At 41.2% G+C, this 21,965-nt stretch overlaps 3 protein-coding genes across 3 annotated transcripts; all 3 read left to right on the top strand.

Moving 5' to 3' along the window:
* The first annotated feature begins 1,160 nt into the window (after positions 1 to 1,160).
* LOC146984114 (E3 SUMO-protein ligase ZBED1-like) lies at positions 1,161 to 2,091 on the top strand. Its single transcript, XM_085783126.1, has 2 exons — positions 1,161 to 1,822; positions 1,943 to 2,091. Exons 1-2 carry the CDS (start codon positions 1,279 to 1,281, stop codon positions 2,089 to 2,091), a joined length of 693 nt encoding a protein of 230 aa, XP_085639252.1. The 5' UTR covers positions 1,161 to 1,278.
* On the top strand, positions 1,989 to 3,342 carry LOC146984113 (E3 SUMO-protein ligase ZBED1-like). The gene is made up of 4 exons (XM_085780991.1): positions 1,989 to 2,429; positions 2,537 to 2,677; positions 2,757 to 2,819; positions 2,917 to 3,342. The coding sequence occupies exons 1-4, from the start codon at positions 2,199 to 2,201 to the stop codon at positions 3,277 to 3,279; spliced, it is 798 nt and encodes a 265-aa protein (XP_085637117.1). The 5' UTR covers positions 1,989 to 2,198; the 3' UTR covers positions 3,280 to 3,342.
* A 5,669-nt stretch (positions 3,343 to 9,011) lies between these two features.
* On the top strand, positions 9,012 to 13,955 carry LOC146984112 (tumor necrosis factor receptor superfamily member 14-like). Its single transcript, XM_085780993.1, has 6 exons — positions 9,012 to 9,142; positions 11,211 to 11,301; positions 11,431 to 11,556; positions 12,053 to 12,211; positions 13,300 to 13,387; positions 13,492 to 13,955. The coding sequence occupies exons 1-6, from the start codon at positions 9,101 to 9,103 to the stop codon at positions 13,694 to 13,696; spliced, it is 711 nt and encodes a 236-aa protein (XP_085637119.1). The 5' UTR covers positions 9,012 to 9,100; the 3' UTR covers positions 13,697 to 13,955.
* The last annotated feature ends 8,010 nt before the right edge of the window (positions 13,956 to 21,965 follow it).

The raw sequence follows: 21,965 nt of genomic DNA, 5'->3' as shown, positions 1-21,965 counted from the left end.
CTGAAGTCGTCCCAGGTGGTCTTCAAAAGTCGGTGAGTACACTAAAATGTCATCCAAGTACACAAGCATGATCTGAAACACTAAGTCACTCATGGTTGCCTGCATGAGTCTTTGGACCGTCGCTGGTCCATTACAAACACCGAAGGGAAGTCTAATGTACTCAAACAACCCAAAAGGAGTTGTAAAGGCCGTCTTGTGTCTGTCTGTCTCTTGTACCGCCACCTGGTGGTAACCACTAGCAAGGTCAATGGTTGAGAAGAACTTGGCACCATGCAGTGCATCGAAACTAGGGATGGGAATCGAGAACCGGTTCTGACTCAGCGCCGGTTCCAACTAATCAATTTCATCGGAATCGTACGCCGCAAACGTTATCAATTCTCTTAACGATCCTCATTTCACAGCATGCCGGGTTTTTTTTTTCATGCGTCGCGCGACTCGCGCCACCGCCGCGGTACATACGTCATACTCTGCGACGGACAAACAGAGCAGCAACATCAGAGAACTGGCTCTGGCAACATGGAGAGGAGGAAGCGCTCCAAAGTTTGGCTGCACTTCACCAAACGGGACGAAAATGCTGCGACATGCAACCAGTGCAAGGCAGTTATATCGTGCAAAGGTGCAAACACATCAAATATGCAGAAACATTTATCAACGAAGCACGGTATAAAACAGGACTGCCATGTGTTTGACCGTCTGCGGACGGGTGCTGCTGCTGCTGCTGACTCTGAGTGCCACACAAACTCCGGTGACGGTGACGACGGTAACGTAACGTTTACATAAAATATTCCGCATTAGCACGCTGTTTTGCAAATGCAAACAGCATGCGCAGTTTGTAATGATCAGTTTAAATTGTGATCCGTGCTTCATAAAAAAAATATTTTTCGGTTTCATGCATTTTAGATGATAGTTCTCAGTCAGCTGGCTCCGCAACATCGGTGATAGTGACTCCGTTCACGCTTGCTGCTCAGGGATGGAATGAGGAGAAGAAGGAAGAATGTCACCGTGCAGTGACCAAATTTGTGGTTAAAGGCTTACATCCTTTCTCCACTGTAGAGCAACCCCATTTTCGGTAGGTGATCTATAAAGCCTAGACCTAGTATGTAAGTGTATTGCAGCCCATTTAGCTCATACAGCTTATCTACAGTTAACTTTAAAAAAATAACGTCACAGCATGTGTTTTTCTGGTGGCTAATACATCAGAATTATAATTATGTATAAGTGACATGTTGATTCTGTCCTAACCACTGTAGTATTTCATTTACAAATGATTTTAGGGAGATGACGAGGGTCTTAAATCCCAGATATAACCCCCCATCAAGGGAAGCTCTTGCAAACCACCTTGTCCCAGCCTGGTACCAGGTGGAAAGAGAGAACTTGCACTCCCAGCTGAAAGATGTGAAAAAAGCGGCCATCACAGCAGATGGATGGACAAGCCTTGCCCAAGATCATTACATAACAGTCACAGTTCATTTTGTAAAACAGGGAAAGATCATAGGTAAAGTCCTAAGGACGAAGGCAGTGTATGAAGCCCAGACAGGTGTTGTTGTGGCCGAGGAGATTAAGGAAATTCTCCAGGAATTCAGCCTTAGTGACAAGGTTGTGGCAGCAACGGTGGATAATGCCAGTAATATGAACGTGGCAATGAAGCAGCTGCCGTTGATCAAGATTGGATGCTTCGCGCACACCCTAAATCTTGCTGCCCAGAAGATCCACCAGTGCAACGCTGTCACCAATTGGGCAGCAAGGGCACGTACGGTGGTGAAGTGGATGAGGAAGTCCACTATGGCTAAAACAGTCCTCAAAGAAAAACAGCAACTCCTGAGTAAGTGTATACAAATAACATTTAGTGATATGCAACAAATTAAGTCATGATGGCTTATGATTATGTTCATTGTTATGTGTGATATGCTTATGCAGATGTGCATCTGAATTTGTTTTTCAGACTTGCCCCAGCACGCACTGATCATTGACGTTAAAACAAGGTGGAATTCTCTCTATCTCATGATAGAGAGGTTCTCTGAGCAGTTCCCAGCCATTCAGGCTGCAGTGATGGACCCACGAATTAAGAGGCAGTTTGACAAGGAAAAGTAAGGGATACATTCTGTAACTATTAAAATAGGCCTTATTTTAAAACTGTGGATTATAAGACTGCAAGAGGATTTGTGTGTTTATTTTTAATTATTTGCTGTTTTAGACTGATGGAGAAATTTCAGGCAGATGATTTCCAGAAGGCAGAGGAGTTTGTCCATCTGATGCGCATGCTCTACACGTCGACTCTCTGTGTCTCAAGCGAGAAAAGTGCAACCAGTGGGCAGATTCTGCCTATCTTGAAGAAGTTGAAGCAACACTACACCGTTGAGGCAAGGGACTCTGTGTTTACAAGAAACATTAAAGAGAAGATATGGACTGATCTATCTGCCCGTTATCAGGTACTATGACTGATTAAATTTGTAGTTCATGAATGGTGGATATCAGATGCTCGCAAAAGTGTCCCCAGGTTTTTGAACCTGAATGTTTCTTCCTTTCTGAAATTAAGGATGAAGAGATCCAGAACTTCCTTGAGGAGGCAACAGTTATGGACCCTAGGTTTAAGATGAAGATGGAAAATGATGATGCCATCTGGGACCGGCTGAAGACCACAGCAGTAACAGAGGTGCTGCTCACAAGAACAGAAGAGGTATTTGAATCACAGTATGAGGTACAATTCCATTGATGCTCTCTGGTCCCATAACTCAAACAGTATGTTTATACTTAAGGTACCAGTGCCAGAAGACATGCAGAGCCAGAGACAGGCTGAGGAGGATGTGGAGGAAGGCCATGTAAGTGCAGTTTATTATAATGACCATATGATATATTAATAATAATCAATTCAGACCATGCACCTAAAACATGAGTTCATGGTCCTTTTAATTTCAGACTGTACCTGTAAAGCGCCCCAAGACAGCCCTGGAGGAGCTGTTTGGAGATGAGCAAGACATGGAGCAGGTAACACCACAAGAAGAGACCCAGAACATTGGTGAGCAGGTTGACTTTGAAATAAAAATGTACAGAGGCCTTCCTGCTGTTCCCATGTCCTCTGACCCTGTTCTGTGGTGGTGGCAGAAAAGGGACACTTTGCCACTTCTGCATAGTGTAGCACAGATATATTTGTGCGCTCAGGCATCATCTACTCCCTCTGAAAGGGTGTTCAGTACAGCAGGAGATACCATAAGTGCAGAGCGCTCAAGGATCCTCCCAGAAAAAGCTGATATGCTTGTATTTTTGCATAAGAATTGTTGAATTCAGTGTACTACCACTTTGGCAAGCTTAGCTTGCAGTAACTTTTTCTTTTCATACATATGTACCTATGTCCACTGTTTCATTTGCCATTTATATCCCTTTCTGTCCCTCTCTCTGAGTGTTAAACTGTAATTTACTGACATTTGGTTTGTTTGGTAACATGTTCATTTGAAAAAAGGTTATCAAGGCCTAAAGTGTATGTCCACTTACACTGCATTTACAATTTCCTTTTTAAGAAAAGGATTAAGTTGTAATTCTTTTTTTATTTATTGTATCTGTCTAATTTATTTTCTTTCTACTATGTATGTTTGAATTCGAGCAAACATTAAAGTGTTGCTTTTCGAGCTGAAGACTGTGTAGAACTCCTTTTTTGCCACTCAATGAACTACTCAGGCATTGTTAAGAGAATTGATAAGGAATTGTATCGATAGGCAGAATCGACAATGGCATTGATATTGATAAAAACTTATCAATTCCCACCCCTAATCGAAACACTCATCAATACGAGGCAAAGGAAATGCGTCTCGTCTGGTCTTGGAATTTAGTCGCCTATAATCTACACAGAGCCTCAAACTGTTGTCTGCCTTTCTAACAAGTACAATGGGAGACGCATAGGCACTAGTGCTCTCTGTGATGACGCCTTTTTTTAGAAGTTGAGTTATGTGATCTCTAACCTCTTTGTACTGTGTTGGAGGTATACGTCTGTAAGGCTGAGTGACCGGTACATCATCAACTAAGTGTACCTCATGTCGCACCTTATCTGTGTAACCTAGATCCTCATCCTTGAAAGCGAACACATCTGCATACTGAGCCAAAAGTACAGCTAACTTAGCCTGCTCTTCTGGTGATCCGCCCATTTTTAAGCATTGCAACATGAACTGCACTTCCTCATCTGATGCCCCCACCCCTTCCCTGTCCACTGACACTTCTTCATGGTCAGCAGAGATGCAATTAAAGTGCACCTCTGCTGCCTCCCCAGCACACTCAACCGGGCTGAGCACACCAAGTCTGATTCTGGGTGGCAACCACAGATCTTCCTGTGAGAAGTTCACCACTTGGACGGGAAACACATGTTTGCCAGCCTCTACCAGAGTAGGCATGACAACGAGACCATTAGGTAAAGGAGTGCTGGTAGGCTCTAAGAGCATCAATGTCGAATCAGTGGAGAGCTTCTTGAGTCCTTTTGCATACACTGTGGCCACTGAAGCTGCTGGCACATGCACTGTTTCGCTCCCTGCTACCCTGGCTGTAGATGTTTCTTTCAAAACGTCACATGCTTGCGCTCTCTGAAAAGCTTCTCTCCAAGCTGAGTTGAGCTCTCCTCCGAGAGCTGAGTCAAAACTGGCAATAGCTAGTTCCCTGCATCTTTTAATTACATTCATGCCGATGAGCACAGGGGGGGACTCTTTGGGCCTGTGGTGTTCCTCTTTGCTGTTCTGTAACTTTCTTCCCTGCTTGATGTCTACCTGAAACTAGCTCGTTTGACCCTGTCAGCTCTGTCACTGGGTCCCTGACTACCAAAAACCCGCACTCCGGCACAGTTAATCCCAAAACCTGCACATCTAGCTCAATGTAACCTATGTAAGGGATGGGCAGTGAGTTAGCTGCGGTTAACTTGAGCCATTTAGCTGTAGGAATTACATCTTCATTCTCGCCTAGTAAGTGCTGTCGGAAGAATGCCTCAGAGATGGTGCTAACCTGGCTCCCAGTGTCCAACAGGGCCTTAGCCGTAACTCCACCCACCTCTACTTCAACTTCAGGACACACACCTACGGCTCGCTCGAAAAATCTTTCATGGGTGAGGGTCTGGGAGCCTTGAGTCTCGCCTCGGATTGCCCGGCTCTTGGCAACCGAGGAAGCTAGTTTCCCTGAGCAGATGAACCCCGGGAAGTGGACTGACTCTCCTGTGGTCGTGATCTGCACTCCCTAGCAATGTGTCCCACCCCCCTGAATTTCAAACAGATTGGCTTCCCATCCTCTGTGAACTGGAACTTTGGTCTTGGTCTTCCACTTTTGTATGACTTTTCTCTGACCGTGGCTCCTTCCTTCATCACGTTGACTAATTCCACAATAGCCTTGCCTTGTTCAGAAACCACTCTAAGGATATCATCTAGGGTAGCAGAAGACTTCTCTGGCGTACTACCTGTAGCCTGACCTCCCTCACCCACGCTATCGCATAGTATCTTCTTGCTCTTTGCAACTTTAGTGTTAGTGGGTCTGTCTTCTAGAGACCAAGAGATAGCTTCCTGACGCACCTCGAAAAGTGTGGAATGTGGCCTCTCCCTTATCATCTTGCGAAGTTCCCTCCTGAGGGAGGAATCTTTGACGCCCTCTACAAATTGGTCTCTGACTGCCATTTTTACATCAGCTACGGCATCGGGGCTTTGCTTAAGGACAGAACGAAGGATCTGGGACAGGGTGTGTGAGTACTCAAAGAAATCTTCACCCTCCTGCTGGTGACGACTGTAGAAGTTCTGTAACAGTTGGGCTACACTGCGCTTTTCTCTATAAGCCTCCCTGAGGAAATAGAAAATTTCATCAGGGTCCTCTATTTCACCATCTGTGCGTAACCTGATCTCTTCCAGTGCTGAACCTCTGAGGAGCGAGAGAATGAAGTGAACCTGATCATCTTCGCCTAGGCCTCTGGCCTTTACTGCCCGCTGCACTTCATCAATAAACTCATCAATGGAGCGGCCATCAACGGTAGGGTCTCCACTAAAAGGCTGGATGGGGCGTTCGCGGGGTAAATACCAGGCGCCGGGGATTGTTGCCACTATAGTCAATTCTGTGCACTCTAACACTCTGATGCAGCCTACTCAAAAAAACAAAAATCTACTGAAACACCAATTCTGCAGAACCCCACTCCTGGTACCAAAATGTGTAGCCTGGCTAAATTGAACCAGCACAGGACACAAAAATATCTTCTGGGGTCTTTAATTCTGAACAGAAGAATATGGTGGTCAAATAAAATAAATGATGCAAGTTTAAAACTCAACCGGCTGATAGTCTTCAGCTGTATCTACAGTACTAGTAGAAACAAAAATCCCCCGCTGAGGTAATGACGTCATTTAGTGACTTCTCGTGACTTACAGCGACTTTTACAACAGCCAATGGCGACTTTGCTTACTGAGGAGTTGGCAGCACCAGGGTGAATCTGCTTTCAGCCGTCTACTTCCAGGCTGCACAAGCGCCACGCTCAACAACAACCAGTCATATCGCGAGTAGCAACCGGTGATCTGACAGGTTGTTGTTGAGCGTGGCGCTTGTGCAGCCTGGAAGTAGACGGCTGAAGGCAGATTCATGTGGTGGCCCTGAAGTGCAAAACACAACGGCAAATCAGACAACAACGGCAAAAGAGAAAACACAACGGCAAAAGAGAAAACACAACACAAACAGAGAAAACACAACGGCAAAAGAGAAAACACAACACAAAAAGAGAAAACACAACGGCAAAAGAGAAAACACAACACAAACAGAGAAAACACAACACAAAAAGAGAAAACACAACGGCAAATCAGAAAACACAAAAGCAAAAGAGAAAACACAACACAGAAAGAGAAAACACAACGACATTAACCAAACCGGAAAAGGTAGGTACCCTCGGGCTGGTTTAGGCAAAGACGGTTGGTTTAGGCGTGTGAAGGGAGTGGTTAAGGTTAGGGTAAGATGCAGGGATAGGCTTAGCCTTGCAGAGGCAGCCAATCAGAGGGCGGGTCTTGGCGTGGCCATAGTAGGAAAAAAAGTATCGCAAGCGGGACTAGCACAGAGGCCGCTATGTGTTGCCCAAAATGTTTTGCTTTTGTGTTTTCTGATTTGCCGTTGTGTTTTCTGTTTTGTTGTTGTGTTTTCTGATTTGCCGTTGTGTTTTCTCTTTTTGCCGTTGTGTTTTCTCTTTTTGTGTTGTGTTTTCTCTTTTGCCGTTGTGTTTTCTCTTTTTGTGTTGTGTTTTCTCTTTTTGTGTTGTGTTTTCTCTTTTTGTGTTGTGTTTTCTCTTTTGCCGTTGTGTTTTCTCTTTTTGTGTAGTGTTTTCTCTTTTTGTGTTGTGTTTTCTCTTTTGCCGTTGTGTTTTCTCTTTTGCCGTTGTGTTTTCTCTTTTTGTGTAGTGTTTTCTCTTTTTGTGTAGTGTTTTCTCTTTTTGTGTTGTGTTTTCTCTTTTGCCTTTGTGTTTTCTCTTTTTGTGTTGTGTTTTCTGATTTGCCGTTGTGTTTTCTCTTTTTACATACTGTTTATGAAATAAATTATTTTCTCTTTTTGTGTTGTGTTTTCTCTTTTTGTGTTGTGTTTTCTCTTTTGCCGTTGTGTTTTCTCTTTTTGTGTAGTGTTTTCTCTTTTTGTGTTGTGTTTTCTCTTTTGCCGTTGTGTTTTCTCTTTTTGTGTAGTGTTTTCTCTTTTTGTGTAGTGTTTTCTCTTTTGCCGTTGTGTTTTCTCTTTTTGTGTAGTGTTTTCTCTTTTTGTGTAGTGTTTTCTCTTTTTGTGTTGTGTTTTCTCTTTTGCCGTTGTGTTTTCTCTTTTTGTGTTGTGTTTTCTGATTTGCCGTTGTGTTTTCTCTTTTGCCGTTGTGTTTTCTCTTTTTGTGTAGTGTTTTCTCTTTTTGTGTTGTGTTTTCTCTTTTTGTGTTGTGTTTTCTCTTTTGCCGTTGTGTTTTCTCTTTTGCCGTTGTGTTTTCTCTTTTTGTGTAGTGTTTTCTCTTTTTGTGTTGTGTTTTCTCTTTTTGTGTTGTGTTTTCTCTTTTTATGTAGTGTTTTCTCTTTTTGTGTAGTGTTTTCTCTTTTTGTGTTGTGTTTTCTCTTTTGCCGTTGTGTTTTCTCCTTTTGTGTTGTGTTTTCTCTTTTTGTGTTGTGTCTTCTCTTTTTGCGTTGTGTTTTCTCTTTTTGCGTTGTGTTTTCTCTTTTTGTGTTGTGTTTTCTCTTTTGCCGTTGTGTTTTCTCTTTTTGTGTTGTGTTTTCTCTTTTGCCGTTGTGTTTTCTCTTTTTGTGTTGTGTTTTCTCTTTTTGTGTTGTGTTTTCTCTTTTGCCGTTGTGTTTTCTCTTTTTGTGTTGTGTTTTCTCTTTTTCTGTTGTGTTTTCTCTTTTGCCGTTGTGTTTTCTCTTTTTGTGTTGTGTTTTCTCTTTTTGTGTTGTGTTTTCTCTTTTGCCGTTGTTGTCTGATTTGCCGTTGTGTTTTGCACTTCAGGGCCACCGTAGATATTAGTACAGATAGAATAGAATGTACTGTAAAATGCAATTATAATTAACTATTCTTCAAAGAAATATGCTTAGACTCTCTTCTGATACATGCATTTCAATAGGCCATTCCACAATACAACAGGCAACACTCAGTCAAGAAACCCTTTAAAAGATTTTGTTTTATAATGCTTTTAAATTCAAAATGGCATGCATTATAACCAGTTGAAGTTATTTAATATTTTACATACTGTTTATGAAATAAATTATGATCAAATTGAAAAGAAAACCTTGCTTTTTCACTTGCACTGTTATTGTTGCCTACACGCAACAAATCCCAAAAACTTAAAAATAAATAAATAAATAAAAAATAAAAAATGTCTTTAGATTATGTTTATGTACTCTATTTTAAGAAATAAAAACACTCCAAACATTTTTTCCTCATTGGCATCACTGAGTGTACCATAGAGGGTTAAAACAAAACAAAAGCAGATGTAGCAGCAGAGCTTTAACCAGACCACTGTGACCAGGTGATCTACTATCACTGCTGATTCTTTCTACTTCCAGATCTTCTCCTCCAGGTTTTAAAACTCACCTCATCCCAGATCTCAGTGACGTGGTGTCTTCAGAGCAAGAAAACAACAAAGCTGCCATTTAAGATGACGTCTATGAGAAATCATCTGACAGCTGCTACTTTGATGGTAAAGTTGTTTATTAGTAGGGAGGTTAAGCGACTTTTGACTTCAAGTCATGATGCAAAGCTCCCCTTTGGCATGGAAGTACCTTAGGGTCATACAAATAAATCTATCCAAAGACACAAGTGAGATCACACTTTGTATCTGAAATAAACACGTTTTTAAAATGCCTTTTTTAAATTGAGAAAACGCATGTTAAAAGCACATTCCATTTAGAATGTCCATATAAACTACAATGTTTTCAGCTCCTGGATGTTATCTACAGCTTATTTGTAACATGATTGCAATATTTCAGGATTGTTTCTCAGTTTGAATGATGAACAGGGATCTAATGCCTTTCAATCTGTAGGGTGGACTGACATAGGAAGCATAAAGTCCAGTCATGACATTCCATTATGGCTCATTTTAAGTAAGAAATAAAGATACTGTAACATCATGAGATTGATAAGATGAGCATTAACAAGCATTCACAAAAGTAAAAATCAACCAAAATGAAGCTTACCAGTTTCAGCATTACTCTGAGAGAGGATCTTAGCCAGCTATACTGCGCAGGTGAAATAAGTCAGTCCTAATCATATGCTTTATGTGGGAGCTGCGAACCTAAACTTCCCTATATATGTACATAAAAGCTGAACATTGCTTATTAAGGGCGCTCTACACTAAAATTTGTTAGTTTACTTTAGGAGCACAATGAAAAATGTTTTCAGTAGCAGGTTATATAAGCCTTAAATAATGTACAGGGTCCTATGTGACCCATTTTTATATTTGAGAACAGTAAAAACATTTTTCCTTTGACTTTAAGTTGACTTCTAATATGACCCAGAATGGGTCATACATCTAAATTCAACTTTTTTTAAATCAACACACACAAGCAGTAACTAGTTATAGGTAGGCCTATATTTTGACCAACACAATATTTGGCTAATTGGTCTTTCCTGATACTACTGTGATATGAATTACATCTTATTATTTAACTACTTGTAGGCTATATTTGTTGCACTCCATCTGATATTTAACAAATCAGTATCAGTATAGTTTTATTAATGTTTTTACACTAATAAAACTCAATATCCTGTCACACAAGCAGCTGCATGTCGTCATAGAAGCTGTAGATCTCATCCAGGAGCTGAAGGCATCAGGGGCTTTTAACATGCATTTTCTCAATTAAAAAAAGGCATTTTAAAAACGTGTTTATTTCGGATACAAAGTGTGATCTCACTTGTGTCTTTGGATAGATTTATTTGTATGGCCCTAAGGTACTTCCATGCCAAAGGGGACCTTTGCATCATGACTTGAAGTCAAAGGCCTATTTTTTGGGCTTAACCTCCCTATTGCAGATCATCACAGGCGCCTGTGTTCACTGTGTCACTTGTGTATTTTCAAAAAGTGGCCCGCTGGAACTGTTCCAGGATCTCCAACCCTACCTTTAACCATTTAATGGGTATAATTTATTTGTTAGCCCACCCAACCAATTTCACCACCAGCCGCCTGGTACCCATTCAACCTAGTAAATTTGTCTTTGGTACCACAACAAGAAGATAAGAACTTCACCCAAAGGCCAGAGGCCTGAGAATCTCACCCTACTTACTGTGAGGGGACAGTGCTAACCACTGGGCTGTCCAAGGTTTGAAATTGTTTAGGATAACTATTATTTACTGCTTCTGCTAACACTCCTCACACCCTTTTGTAGTTATTAAAAAGTTGAGTGAACAGAACAAAGGAGATCATAGAGACACAGGACCATTTCTTATCCCAAGAGAGAAAAGCCATAAATAGCTGTTTCTACAACTCAGATATAAACTTTTGGGTATTTCAGTCACAGGTGGGCAATTCCAAGTATGTAGCAGTAAGGTTTGAAAGTGCTGCATTGAGGACATGTGACTAAATCCATTGAACACTGTGTACACAGGTATCTACTGCTACAGTTTTAGTCCTTCATTCGTTGTCTGCATACAATGACATGACAGTAATTTTCCTTAAATCCTTGATAATGTCCTTTCAAAATATTAAAACCAGCAGTTGTTTTATTTAGAGTTGTGCACAGTGCTCTGAAAAACTGTCTATCTCCTCACAGATGCTCATGATGAGATTCTTCAGAGGAAGTATGTCCTGTCCTCCAGGAAAGTACCTGATAGGAAGTGTATGCTGTCCTATGTGTCCATCTGGTAAGATGATCCAACTGAACGATAAAATGACATTAGCAGCCCATCTCTGTGTAGCAGAGAAGTTAAACTAACATTACCTTCAGTATTACACATTTTCATATCATATAACCTGACTATTTTTCCCAACAGGAAGTCGTGTTAAAACAGACTGCACAGAGTTCAGAAGTACTTCGTGTCTTCCCTGTTTAGAAGGATCCTACATGAATCATCCAACTGGACTTAAACAATGTTTTTCATGTGCAAGTTGTGAGGAAGGTAAATCTGTTAATAATATTATTGTTAGAGGGAAGTTCCCTAAAGTTGATTAGAAATCAGTCAGTAGGAATATTACTGCAAGTCCCACAGTGTTGGAGATTGCTTTGACAAAGTCACTGTCAAGATGCAGAAACGTTGAATCTTGTGGAGTTAAATGCATATTGGTGATTTTACATGGATAATAAGAACAGTGAAAACAGAGACTATCTTTACTGTCACAAGACATTCCTTGAGGCCAACTGGTTATTTTAGTTGTAGTATTGTATTTTCTTTCTTCTTGCAGATGAGCCATTAAAAAAAGCTGAAACTGCAGTTTCTCTACTTTCCTCAGTCTTTTAATTTATGTTTACAGCAATAACCAAGTAATTGTGTTATCAGTGGGACTTTCAGTAATGACAGAATTAAACTCACCTTGTAGAAATCACTGTACTCCCATCAGTAATTTTCCTTTTCCATCTTCATATCATATGTAACCTCTGTGTGTGTGTGTTGACAGGATTGGGTCTGAAAATAAAAAGTTCATGTTCAGCAACATCAAATACAGTTTGTGAACCACTGGAAGGATTCTACTGCACAGATCCTGATTCTACAAACAGCTGCCTGACAACAGAGAAACATAAAAGTTGTAAACGAGGACAATACATCAGTAAAAGAGGTTGGTCTTGTAGTTTTAAGGTCCCGTATTTGAAATGTATGAGCAGTCCACATTCTGTGATATTTGTGTAGTATTAGTTTTACATCTCCTCTCAGGCCTCTCTGGATCTCTAGTAACAACAGGGTGATGTGCTAAACTGCTGTACTGGTTTGAAACCCTCATATCTTACTTTGTTTTTATGAGAAAAGAGCTGCATCAGAATGTCTAACACTCGTTTACATGTACAGCTAAATCCAGCTATGCTGATAGCTCAATTTGAGTGTCTCGCTGGACTTCTGTCCTTGTCCCAGTTTACACACAGAGAAAAATAGAAATACGGAAATGTACTCAAAAGGGTACAAACCCTTGTCGCTCCAGGCGTACCTTTTTTAGAGACAATTTTGTACCCATTGGTGCCGGTACATTTTTGTACCTTTTCAAAATGTACCAGTTTAAGTACAATTGTACTTGTACAATATATACTTGTACTACTTGTACTTGTACATATATACCCTGGGTATATATGTAACCGGTGTGTGTGTTTGCTCTGCAACCTGCCCTGAGCGAGGATCGATCCTGCACCGGAGGCGACGATGCTAACCGCTTCGCCAAGACCTTCTCCTTACTGGTACCTCGTGACTGGGGCACACCTTCAGACCTCCATTATATATATTTACAAAATAATTACTAGTTGAATGTTTAATTATTATCCCTACTTTCCTACTTAAGCTACTATTTTTTTCTAACACACTGTCTCTGATAATGTACCTTTAGGAGGTAAATACGTGTACCTTAGGAGTACATATATGTACCTTTTGCCATTCTGGAACATTTATGTGCCTTTTCTACCCCCAAAAGGTACACATAGGTACTCCTACAATAATTGGCCCTATAGGCTACAGTAGGACAGAACTGTACCTTTAAGTACAGAAATGTCCCCCTTCTGTACCCCTATTTTTCTCGGTGCATGCAATAGAGAAAATCAAACAACTGACCGTGTCCTCCTCAACATACTGTAGGTGGTGATATGCGTTGTTTCAGCAGGTTAATACGGACCCCTGTCCATTTGATTACTAGTTTCAACATGTGTGTTATTTGTGTTTGTACAGGAACAGCCTCCACAGACACTGAGTGCTCTGACTGCAGTGAGGGAACATTTTCTGATGGGACATTTACATCTTGTCAACCACACACACAGTGAGTGACACATCACTCCACACACAGACACAAGGTTTCTAACAGCTGCAGTAATTTGTAGTTTCTTTATATTTTCCTGTAAAAATGTCTCTCTGTCATTCCAGATGTGGATCAGAAGGTCAGACGATAAAACAAGGAACAGCTGAAAGTGATGCTGAATGTGGAGAAGAGAAGAAGAGCTCAAATGTGCCAGGGATTGTGGGCATCACTATAGCTGTGCTGCTGGTACTAGTGATTGTCCTTGTAGGATTTCTAGTTTGCAGGAAAAAGAAAAATTATCCAACAGGTAAGTCAATGAAAATGTTATAGTTTAATGGATGATTCTGTCAAATGATGATGTTGATTAAGATGTTTTTCATTGGTTTTGTTTTAAGGCACAACAAAAAATGGATATGCACAAAGAGAGGTATGTTTGTTACTGTCTATCAGAAGCTATACTGTATGTATGTATATGTGGACTCTAGTAGATGATAATACTTGGTTTATTCAGTAACTCAGTTATTTGATCTGTTTATTATGATTTTACCAAAAAGAGGAAGACATCTGGTGAATCAGATACACAGATGGATCTAATGCTAAACAATATCTAAACATAATCTTCCTTTTGTTCTCTGTCACTGACTGAGCTGACGTCTCTCTGTGAATCTAAATAACTGAACCAGAGGTTTCTGCTTTAAATGAACATGTTTCTCTCCACAGTAGAAGAGACAACATTGAAACAGAGTACAGTATCTGTTCGTTGCAGAGTAAATGTGCTCCAGGATCAGTTTATAACCTAGTAGGATGCTGACACATTATCTTTGCAAGACATCTTGTGACTGACCAGTGACCATGATCCAGACACACGGACTGGAAACGTCTCAGTGGGTTTTGTATCAGTCTCTCTACCAGCAGCATTTCTGTGATTACTGCCGATGGACGGTCTGACTGTGACGAACACAGGAACAGAGAGTGGATGTCCAGCTGTGATGTAAAACTTCATTGATGTCCTCTGGTGGACAGAGAGCTCATTCCATCACAAACTGGATGTTGTCATATTGAAGGACAAACAGCTGGAACAGAGGGCAGTGTGTGTCCTTTACTGCAGCAGGATCAGAGACAAATGACTAAAATCAGTGAACTAGTTGGGAATATTTTCTCCAGCACCTGTTCTGTTCTGTTTCTTCATTCTTTGATTTAACTTTTGTAGCTTGGCTACATATGAGGAATATTGAGTCAATTTACTAACTGGAGCTCATGAGAGACCAACTGCATGGAGAAGACTGACCTTTTGACTCAGGACTCCTGATGGATCATTATGGAGATGCCGGGCTTGTATAATGGACTGTGGACCAAACTCACAAGACAAAACAGGTGGATCAGTCTGATGTCATTATCAGTGCTGGTGATGGTTCGTGCTTCATCTACAAAGACTTGAGCACCAAGCTGAGCACATTGCTCTTCTCAGTGCTCTGAAATAATCTGAGTTTGGTAGATTGTTCCTGCCACAGACAGTTGATTAGAATGTGGCTCGTTGTTATTGTTCGTTTTTTTACATTTTCAGATCTGTTTCTCCTTGTGCCTCTTGTTTCACTTTACTTGCTCTTGATACATCAACTTTTTATTCTGCTGCCTCTGCAGTTTTTATATTCTTACTCTTATCTGTTATAAAAGCTGTGTTGACTTGATAAACAAACACAAGATTTAAATTCAAATTAAATTTCATATTATTATTATTTATTATATATTATTTCATGTTTCATAAATGAAAATCTGAATCATTGTGCTTTCACCAAAAACAGCAAAAAATTAGTTCACAATAAATGATTAATACATTACAGTTAATCAATAACACAGGTCTGCAGCCAGGTGTTAAATGAAATACATGACCGGTTGTGCAATTGCAATAGCATAAGAGTTACAAACATGTTTCTGATGTGTGAAATGAAAGCGACAGATATACGCTCTCCATCGGTGTGGAGTGGACTGTATGACCATGTGCTGACATAAAATAAAAACACTAAATGAACTGTCTTTAATCGGGAGAAGTGTAGCAAATATTAACATCTTCCCTCAACCTCTGCTTCACAAGGCCACAGGGCTGATGAATCTGGTATTCTTCTTATGAACGCTTTATGACCATGCACTGTTTTCCTGTTCCATCTAAAGAATTCAATACTGTTACTCGTGCTATTCCGAAAGAATTAATTCAACTCATAAAAAATCACTTGAGTTACAGTAATTTTACGAAGGCTTTACCTATAGGCCTACTGATGATAGATTGAATAGAACTAACAGACAAAAAATGTAATAACAAGCATATACGCCAGTGTTTTCAAAGAAAGAATAGAGTTATACCTAGAGGAAGATTTTTTTTGGAGGTCTCATATTGAGGACATAAACTGGAGAAGGGCCTGGCTCCTCCCATATAAATATTGCATTTCAAATAAAGCAAAAGAAGTACATTTCAAAATTTTACATAATATATACCCTGTCAACTCTATTATTGCAAAATTGACAGATGTGAAAGACTCCTGCACTTTTTGTAATAGGAATGTAGAAACTTCTTCTTTCTTCTCTCGCATTTGTTTTTTTGTTGTGATGTGTCAAGGAAGTTTTGGTGTGATCTTGGATCTCATTTTTTTGGTGCTGCTAATTCTGTCCACTCTCTTACCTTTAAAGATATCATTTGTTACTATGTTAATCCAGAAGATCGCGCTCTTGAACACCTGATGAACTTTATCATCATTTACGCAAAATTCTTTATTCACAAACAAAAATTTGCTAATTCTGTACCTAAATTTGCTCCTTTTTTACTTTAACTAAATTCTGTTTAAATCTCTCTATTTGATCAATAACAAAAAAGCAAAACATTACTGGACAATTATGAAAGGTATTTCCCCGAAACCTCTGACTAACCCTTTATTAATGACTTTTTTTTTTCTTTTTTTTTAAATTATTATTATTATTATTTTATTTTATGTATTTTATCGTATTTTTCATCCTTGTTGTACCCATCTCTGACTTATTTTTATTTATTTATTCATCTTACTACTAGTGTTATTATTTCATTATTTTCAAGCTATATTTTATATATTACTGTATTATTGTACTGTCCCTTTGTACTTTTTGATGTGCTGTTACACAGGAACGTATACCTGGTTGGTTTTGTAAAATTTGTTCAATAAAAAAAAAAAAAGGTTCCTGGAGGGATCTGGGCACTGCGAGAAACTTTCACACAGTCATGGAGTGGAGGAGACATTAGTATAGAAGAAATAAAAACTCTTAAAATCATTTGGAGGTTGTCCCTAGCAACAGAACGAGCCACCGCAGCAAAGCCCACCTTAAAAGCTTCATCCACGAGCTGCAGAGTTTCCCATGGTGTCTTGTGGAGGTGGTGGACTTGTGTTGTGTCATAATTGGAAACATGAAGCTCTGAGATGTGTCAGAATGAGGCTGTTTCACCTCTCGGCCCAACGCTGACGAGTGAAGGAAATGGGACATGTAAGACTGCAGCACACAGCTCCACTCTACACCTCCATCCTCAACTCTCAACCACTCCCACCAGTCTGAAGAGCAGCCACACATCAACCTACTGAACACTTAATATGAAACAAAACCATCATCATCATCCATGCGGCACATGAAGACCCGCCTCTTTAACCTGGCCTTTAACTAATATCTCACTACTGATGTTGTATTGTCTTTTACTGATGTCTAACTGTCATTCTTACTTTTCTGATTTTACATCTACCATTTTTTATTGTAATATTTTACAGTTCAGTTAATATCTCCAGTGTTTCCTCAGTGGGAGCCCTCTGCACGGGGCTGCGATTGGCCCTGGCTACACTGGCAGCAGATTCCTCCATGTTCAGCCATAGGTTTGTCCTACTGTGTGTATGTGTGTGCATGTGCATGGTAGTGTGCATACAGCAATACAGCGTTGTTTTTAACAACATAAAGCTCTTTGTGCTGCAAACCTGTATGAAAATGTTTTATTAGGGCCACAGGCCATCGCACCGGGCACTACTGTTATTGTGTGGATTTTTTCCTAGTTTTTATTTTTCATCTTCCGGACGCTTTTTCGATTCGCTACTTTGCAGGACAAATTATATATCAAAACGTGCGTCTTGATCGGGATCGGTATGCTATTACTTTCAGAGCGCATGACATCATCGGTTAGAGTGGGAGAGAGCCCAGAAAAACTCCAGATTTTTTCTCTTTCCACACTCGGCCCGGCCACAATTTACACTCTACACACATGATTTTTTCAGAATTTGTAAGACAAACTTGTTATCTCTCATATCATGTGCTCAAAATATCAGAGAGACTTACAGAATTTACAGAATAAGCATCTGAGTGCGGCCACCAGGCAGGGGCGGATTGGCCATAGGGAGTACCGGGAGTTTTCCCGGTGGGCCGGTCACTAATGAGCCGATAGGCGGCCGTTTTTAATTTATTTATTTAACTTTTTTTTCCGCCATGCCTCGCCTTGCCTATTGTAACTCTCCCGGCTCAGGGAGAGAGACATGCATCGGCTCGGCCCACAGTGCTCAGCTGCAGACACAGCAGAGAGGTGACGATTGGCCTAGTGGCTTGTCTACCTGGCCCAATGGCCCTATGAGAGGCTACAGAGGCCCAGGAGTCCCACCCACGCATGTTCTAGACCCCCCCTCGTCCAATCACGGAGTCATGATGAGAGAGAGCGAGAGAGAAAAAAAAACACACCAGCGCACGGAAACGGAAAAGAAAAGTAAACAAACGCAAAGGCGGCGCGGAAAAATGGAGGAAAGTAACAGAAAAAGAAAAGCTCTAGCAGCACAGACTGCTGAAAGTACAACAATTAAGCAGATGTTTGCTTCAGGGGCCGCCTGGCCTGGCCAGGGCTAGAAGCACCGATGCTGCAGCTTCAGCAGCAGGTCCTTCACGTGAGTCTGAAGAGAGTGAAGCTTCCATTACCAGTGCCCTTATGGTGCAGGAGGAGGCTGAACAAATAAGTGTTGAGGAAGACTCTCCACCATGTGAAGGAAGTAGTGATACCGTGTTAAGCAGGTATGTGCTTTCCATAATGGTGTGGATAAACATTCATTAAAATACTGTAAATGGTCCAGAACGGTTGCTATGAACTTTACTTGACATAATAAATAGCTATAGCTAATAACTCTGATGGTGTGGTGTGTTACAGCTAAATCTAGTTATCTAAAGTATTGGAAAACAATAAATTCATACTATCCTCATTAATTGATCAGTTGCTTTTATTAAAGTGCCCTCACTCAAATTTGGTCATGAATGTAGGAGCCATTCTGGGCTTTTATTTTGGTATGTATTTTTGTGTCTTATTTTGTAACTTCCGCCCACACAGGAAGTGAGGTGGGGCATACGGTCACGGTGGCTTATTTAAACTGAGCTAAACGATCGGCAGGTGTTGCTGATTGGAAGCAAACAATTCTTTGACCGTGACATGCTGTGCTGTGACATGAAGACCTGTTCCACTGGTTTGTACGAATAAATCCCTTTTTTTTTATGGTAAACTTTGTTGTGGCAATTGGTTTACTAGCACCATGCACGCGTCAACTATAAGCTAACTACATCAGCAACAGTGAGTGACTCTCTTTTATGGCAAGAGGAAAAGAAGTCACTACAATGAAGGACATTGAGCTAACAACTTAACAAATATGTAGGCTACCCAGATAGCACACGTACGTCTGGCCGACGTCGGCCTGAGGTTGGACGTCGGCCCTATAATTTATAACATCTGTCAAGCATCGGCCCATGGGCGAATATCTTCAAATTTGATACTCATTTGTGCCAGCTCATCAAACGTCTCTGGTGCGTCGGCTTTAAGTCGGCCGCAGACCTGCCCACAGACGGCGGGACCTCCTGTCAGTTTGGTCCAGAGACGTCGACGGAGTGCGTTTCAGGTAAGTTACTTGGGATATATTGCCAAAAAAAAGAGAAAAGTTAGGCCTATTTCGTTTATTTTGTAAAAGTTAAAGGTTTCCGGTGAGTGGCGAGGTACAACGCGGTCGAAATAATAGGCTACCAGCACAGGTGCCAGCTTATTTATAACTGTATTTGGCGTTAACGTTAGTTTAACTTAACGTTAGTTATCCTAACATAACGGTTACAGCCGACACCAATAAAATGTTAAGTCCTATTTTTTTCCCTCTATTGGACGTTATCTGGCTGGAAAAAGGTAGAAGTGACGGGACCGGTAAGCCGTTGTCAAAGCAAAAAAAAAAAAAAAAAATGCTCCAGAACTAGAGGGGGGGCTGGCCGGCCTGCTGCCCGGGCACAAGGCGCTGGTGTGCGGATGAGTGAAGGAGGGAGACTCGGTCTCTGGAGCTCACCATGGTTACATAGATAGCAGACGCTTTTTAGGCTACATTTTTGTCCTCGCGCTTATGACAGCTGACTTGAGAATGATATTAGGCTACTCTGGTTAACTGTTGAGACAATTGAAATTGGTAAAAACAAATGTGTATGCTTATCAAAATTACAGAAAGAAGTGGCAGGCAGGGAGTGAAGTTTTACACGATGGCAGAGGGAAAGGGCTTGAGAGTGTGATTGTTGCTGAGATTTAATCAGGTTGATTTGTCAGTGATTTATGACAAGACCGGACACTGCACAGAGCAGCAACCACGAAGACTTGTCATCTCACTGGTCATTAAATAAGACACATTGTTTACTCCAGCACTCCTTAATTCTTTACCAATTCTTTCCTTTTTACTTCGCAGAGCAGTGAGCGAGTGAGCAAGCACCTGATAAACAGCGGTTGCGCACCAGATGATTGACCGGGGCAAAAACTGAAACGAGAGGCATACAGAGAGGAAAACACAGCATATCGGCTACAATATAAGGTAGGTAGCCTATGTCCAAAAGGCTTTGTCCTGTCGTCACGACGTGAGTGAGGGAGGATGGTGGTTCAAGTTTAGTGATGAGGAAACTGTCACTAGGTGCGTTTCCATTACCCCTTGAAATGCGCAAAACCTAAATATCGAAATTAAAAACTGGTAATGGAAACACCTACATTTCTAAAAAACTCTCAAATATCGCAAAAAAGTTTTTAGTTTTTGAGACGTATCGATACAAACTTGTATCGCAAAAGTGTAATGGAAACACTTTTTCTACACATCACCGGCGTCAGCGGAGTTGTGTGTGTCCACGCTGTGTTGGTTTATGTAACTTGAGGGGACAAATGAACCACATGTTTATTGTCATGCATTGCTGACCTGGGCATCGTTTCTCAATAAATTAGAAAAACCTTTCCTATCATTCTCCTTTTCCGTGCATGGTTGAAGGAGACTGGCTCGCATCCACGTTCCCACTCCCTCCTGCGCCGACATGTCACCTTAAGTCACATAAACCAGTACGGGTGTGTGGACACAACCACCTTGATGTGGTCACACGGGCTTTGCCTTTCAGTAATCAAGCGCTGTTTTTGTCTTTGTTAAAAACAGTAACAGCAACAGCTGTAGGCAGCTGAGATGGCGTAGCCACGAGTGTGCCAGTGCCACCCACAGAGGAAGCTGGCATACCCAAAAATGTGATGCATTTTTTGTTTTTGTTATAGTCTATAGCTTCTAACATGTTATCGATCAGTCAATACATTTGTAAAAATCGCCGTCAGGTGATGCGTTGCGACACCTGCACCGGCTCGCGGAGAAACTGGACTAATGGAATGATTAACGAGTTAAAGGCCAAACCACGCCGTCTTGCCCTTTAAATTGAGAGCTGCGCAGTGCGCACAGGAAAGCAGCGATATCGTTGTCCTCTGCTGCTTTGCGATATAAAACCATCAGGCCAAGCTGTTACATAATCATATGTGATGAATGATGAGCCCAGTAGTTGTGTTCAGATGGTTAAATAGCTTTGTTGATCATGCGATCAAAGTAATTTAAGCGCCGTTACGCACGCCGCATCTCTCTCGTCCAGTGCGCTCCTCTCCTCTCCTCTCCTCTCCTCTCCTCTCCAGTACCTGGCTGCTCAGCTCTGGGACCGGGGCTGAGAGACGTCACCGCTTTCATTCCGTAGTGATCCCTCTGGTCAGCGCGTTTAGATCCGAGTGTGGCCTGAGTGTCCCACACCTGAGCTCTGTGCCATAGCGCGCAGCTCCAGCTCAATGAATGACAGCAGGTCTCCCAGTTACCTGCAGCTGCTGCTCAACACTGATCAGAGCAGCTCACCCTTTGCTGAGGTTTTCTTATGCTGCAGCTCCACAATATGTTTATTTGTCCCTCTCTCTATTAATGCGTCGGATCAAATTTTTATTCTGCGTTTGTATCCATCCAGCTCTCTGTCCACACTCTCCATGGCGGAAACGGTTACGCGCAAAACCCTCATTTAAATACTGCGGTTTGCGCTGTTGTCATTTAGCATATTACTCATAGTAGATCATTGTGCTTGCCTAATCAGACACGCAAAAGTGTGTTTTTTGAATGACTTTGTTATTGATTTATTTGAGCACGTCATATCCATAAAACCTGTCCCTCTTCAGTCATTTCTAATCTTAACACACACACACTTTGTACGTGTAGACACTCCGTGACTCTGCTGTTCTGGCCCTGACATCTCTTCCTCATCTTTCTCCTCTTTTTCT

Source organism: Trachurus japonicus, chromosome 7, assembly GCF_045865225.1.
Source record: "Trachurus japonicus isolate A0001 chromosome 7, Traja_1.0".
Lineage (NCBI taxonomy): Eukaryota > Metazoa > Chordata > Actinopteri > Carangiformes > Carangidae > Trachurus > Trachurus japonicus.
Note: the sequence above shows the minus strand (reverse complement) of the source record. Positions and strands in the feature narration are given on the sequence as shown.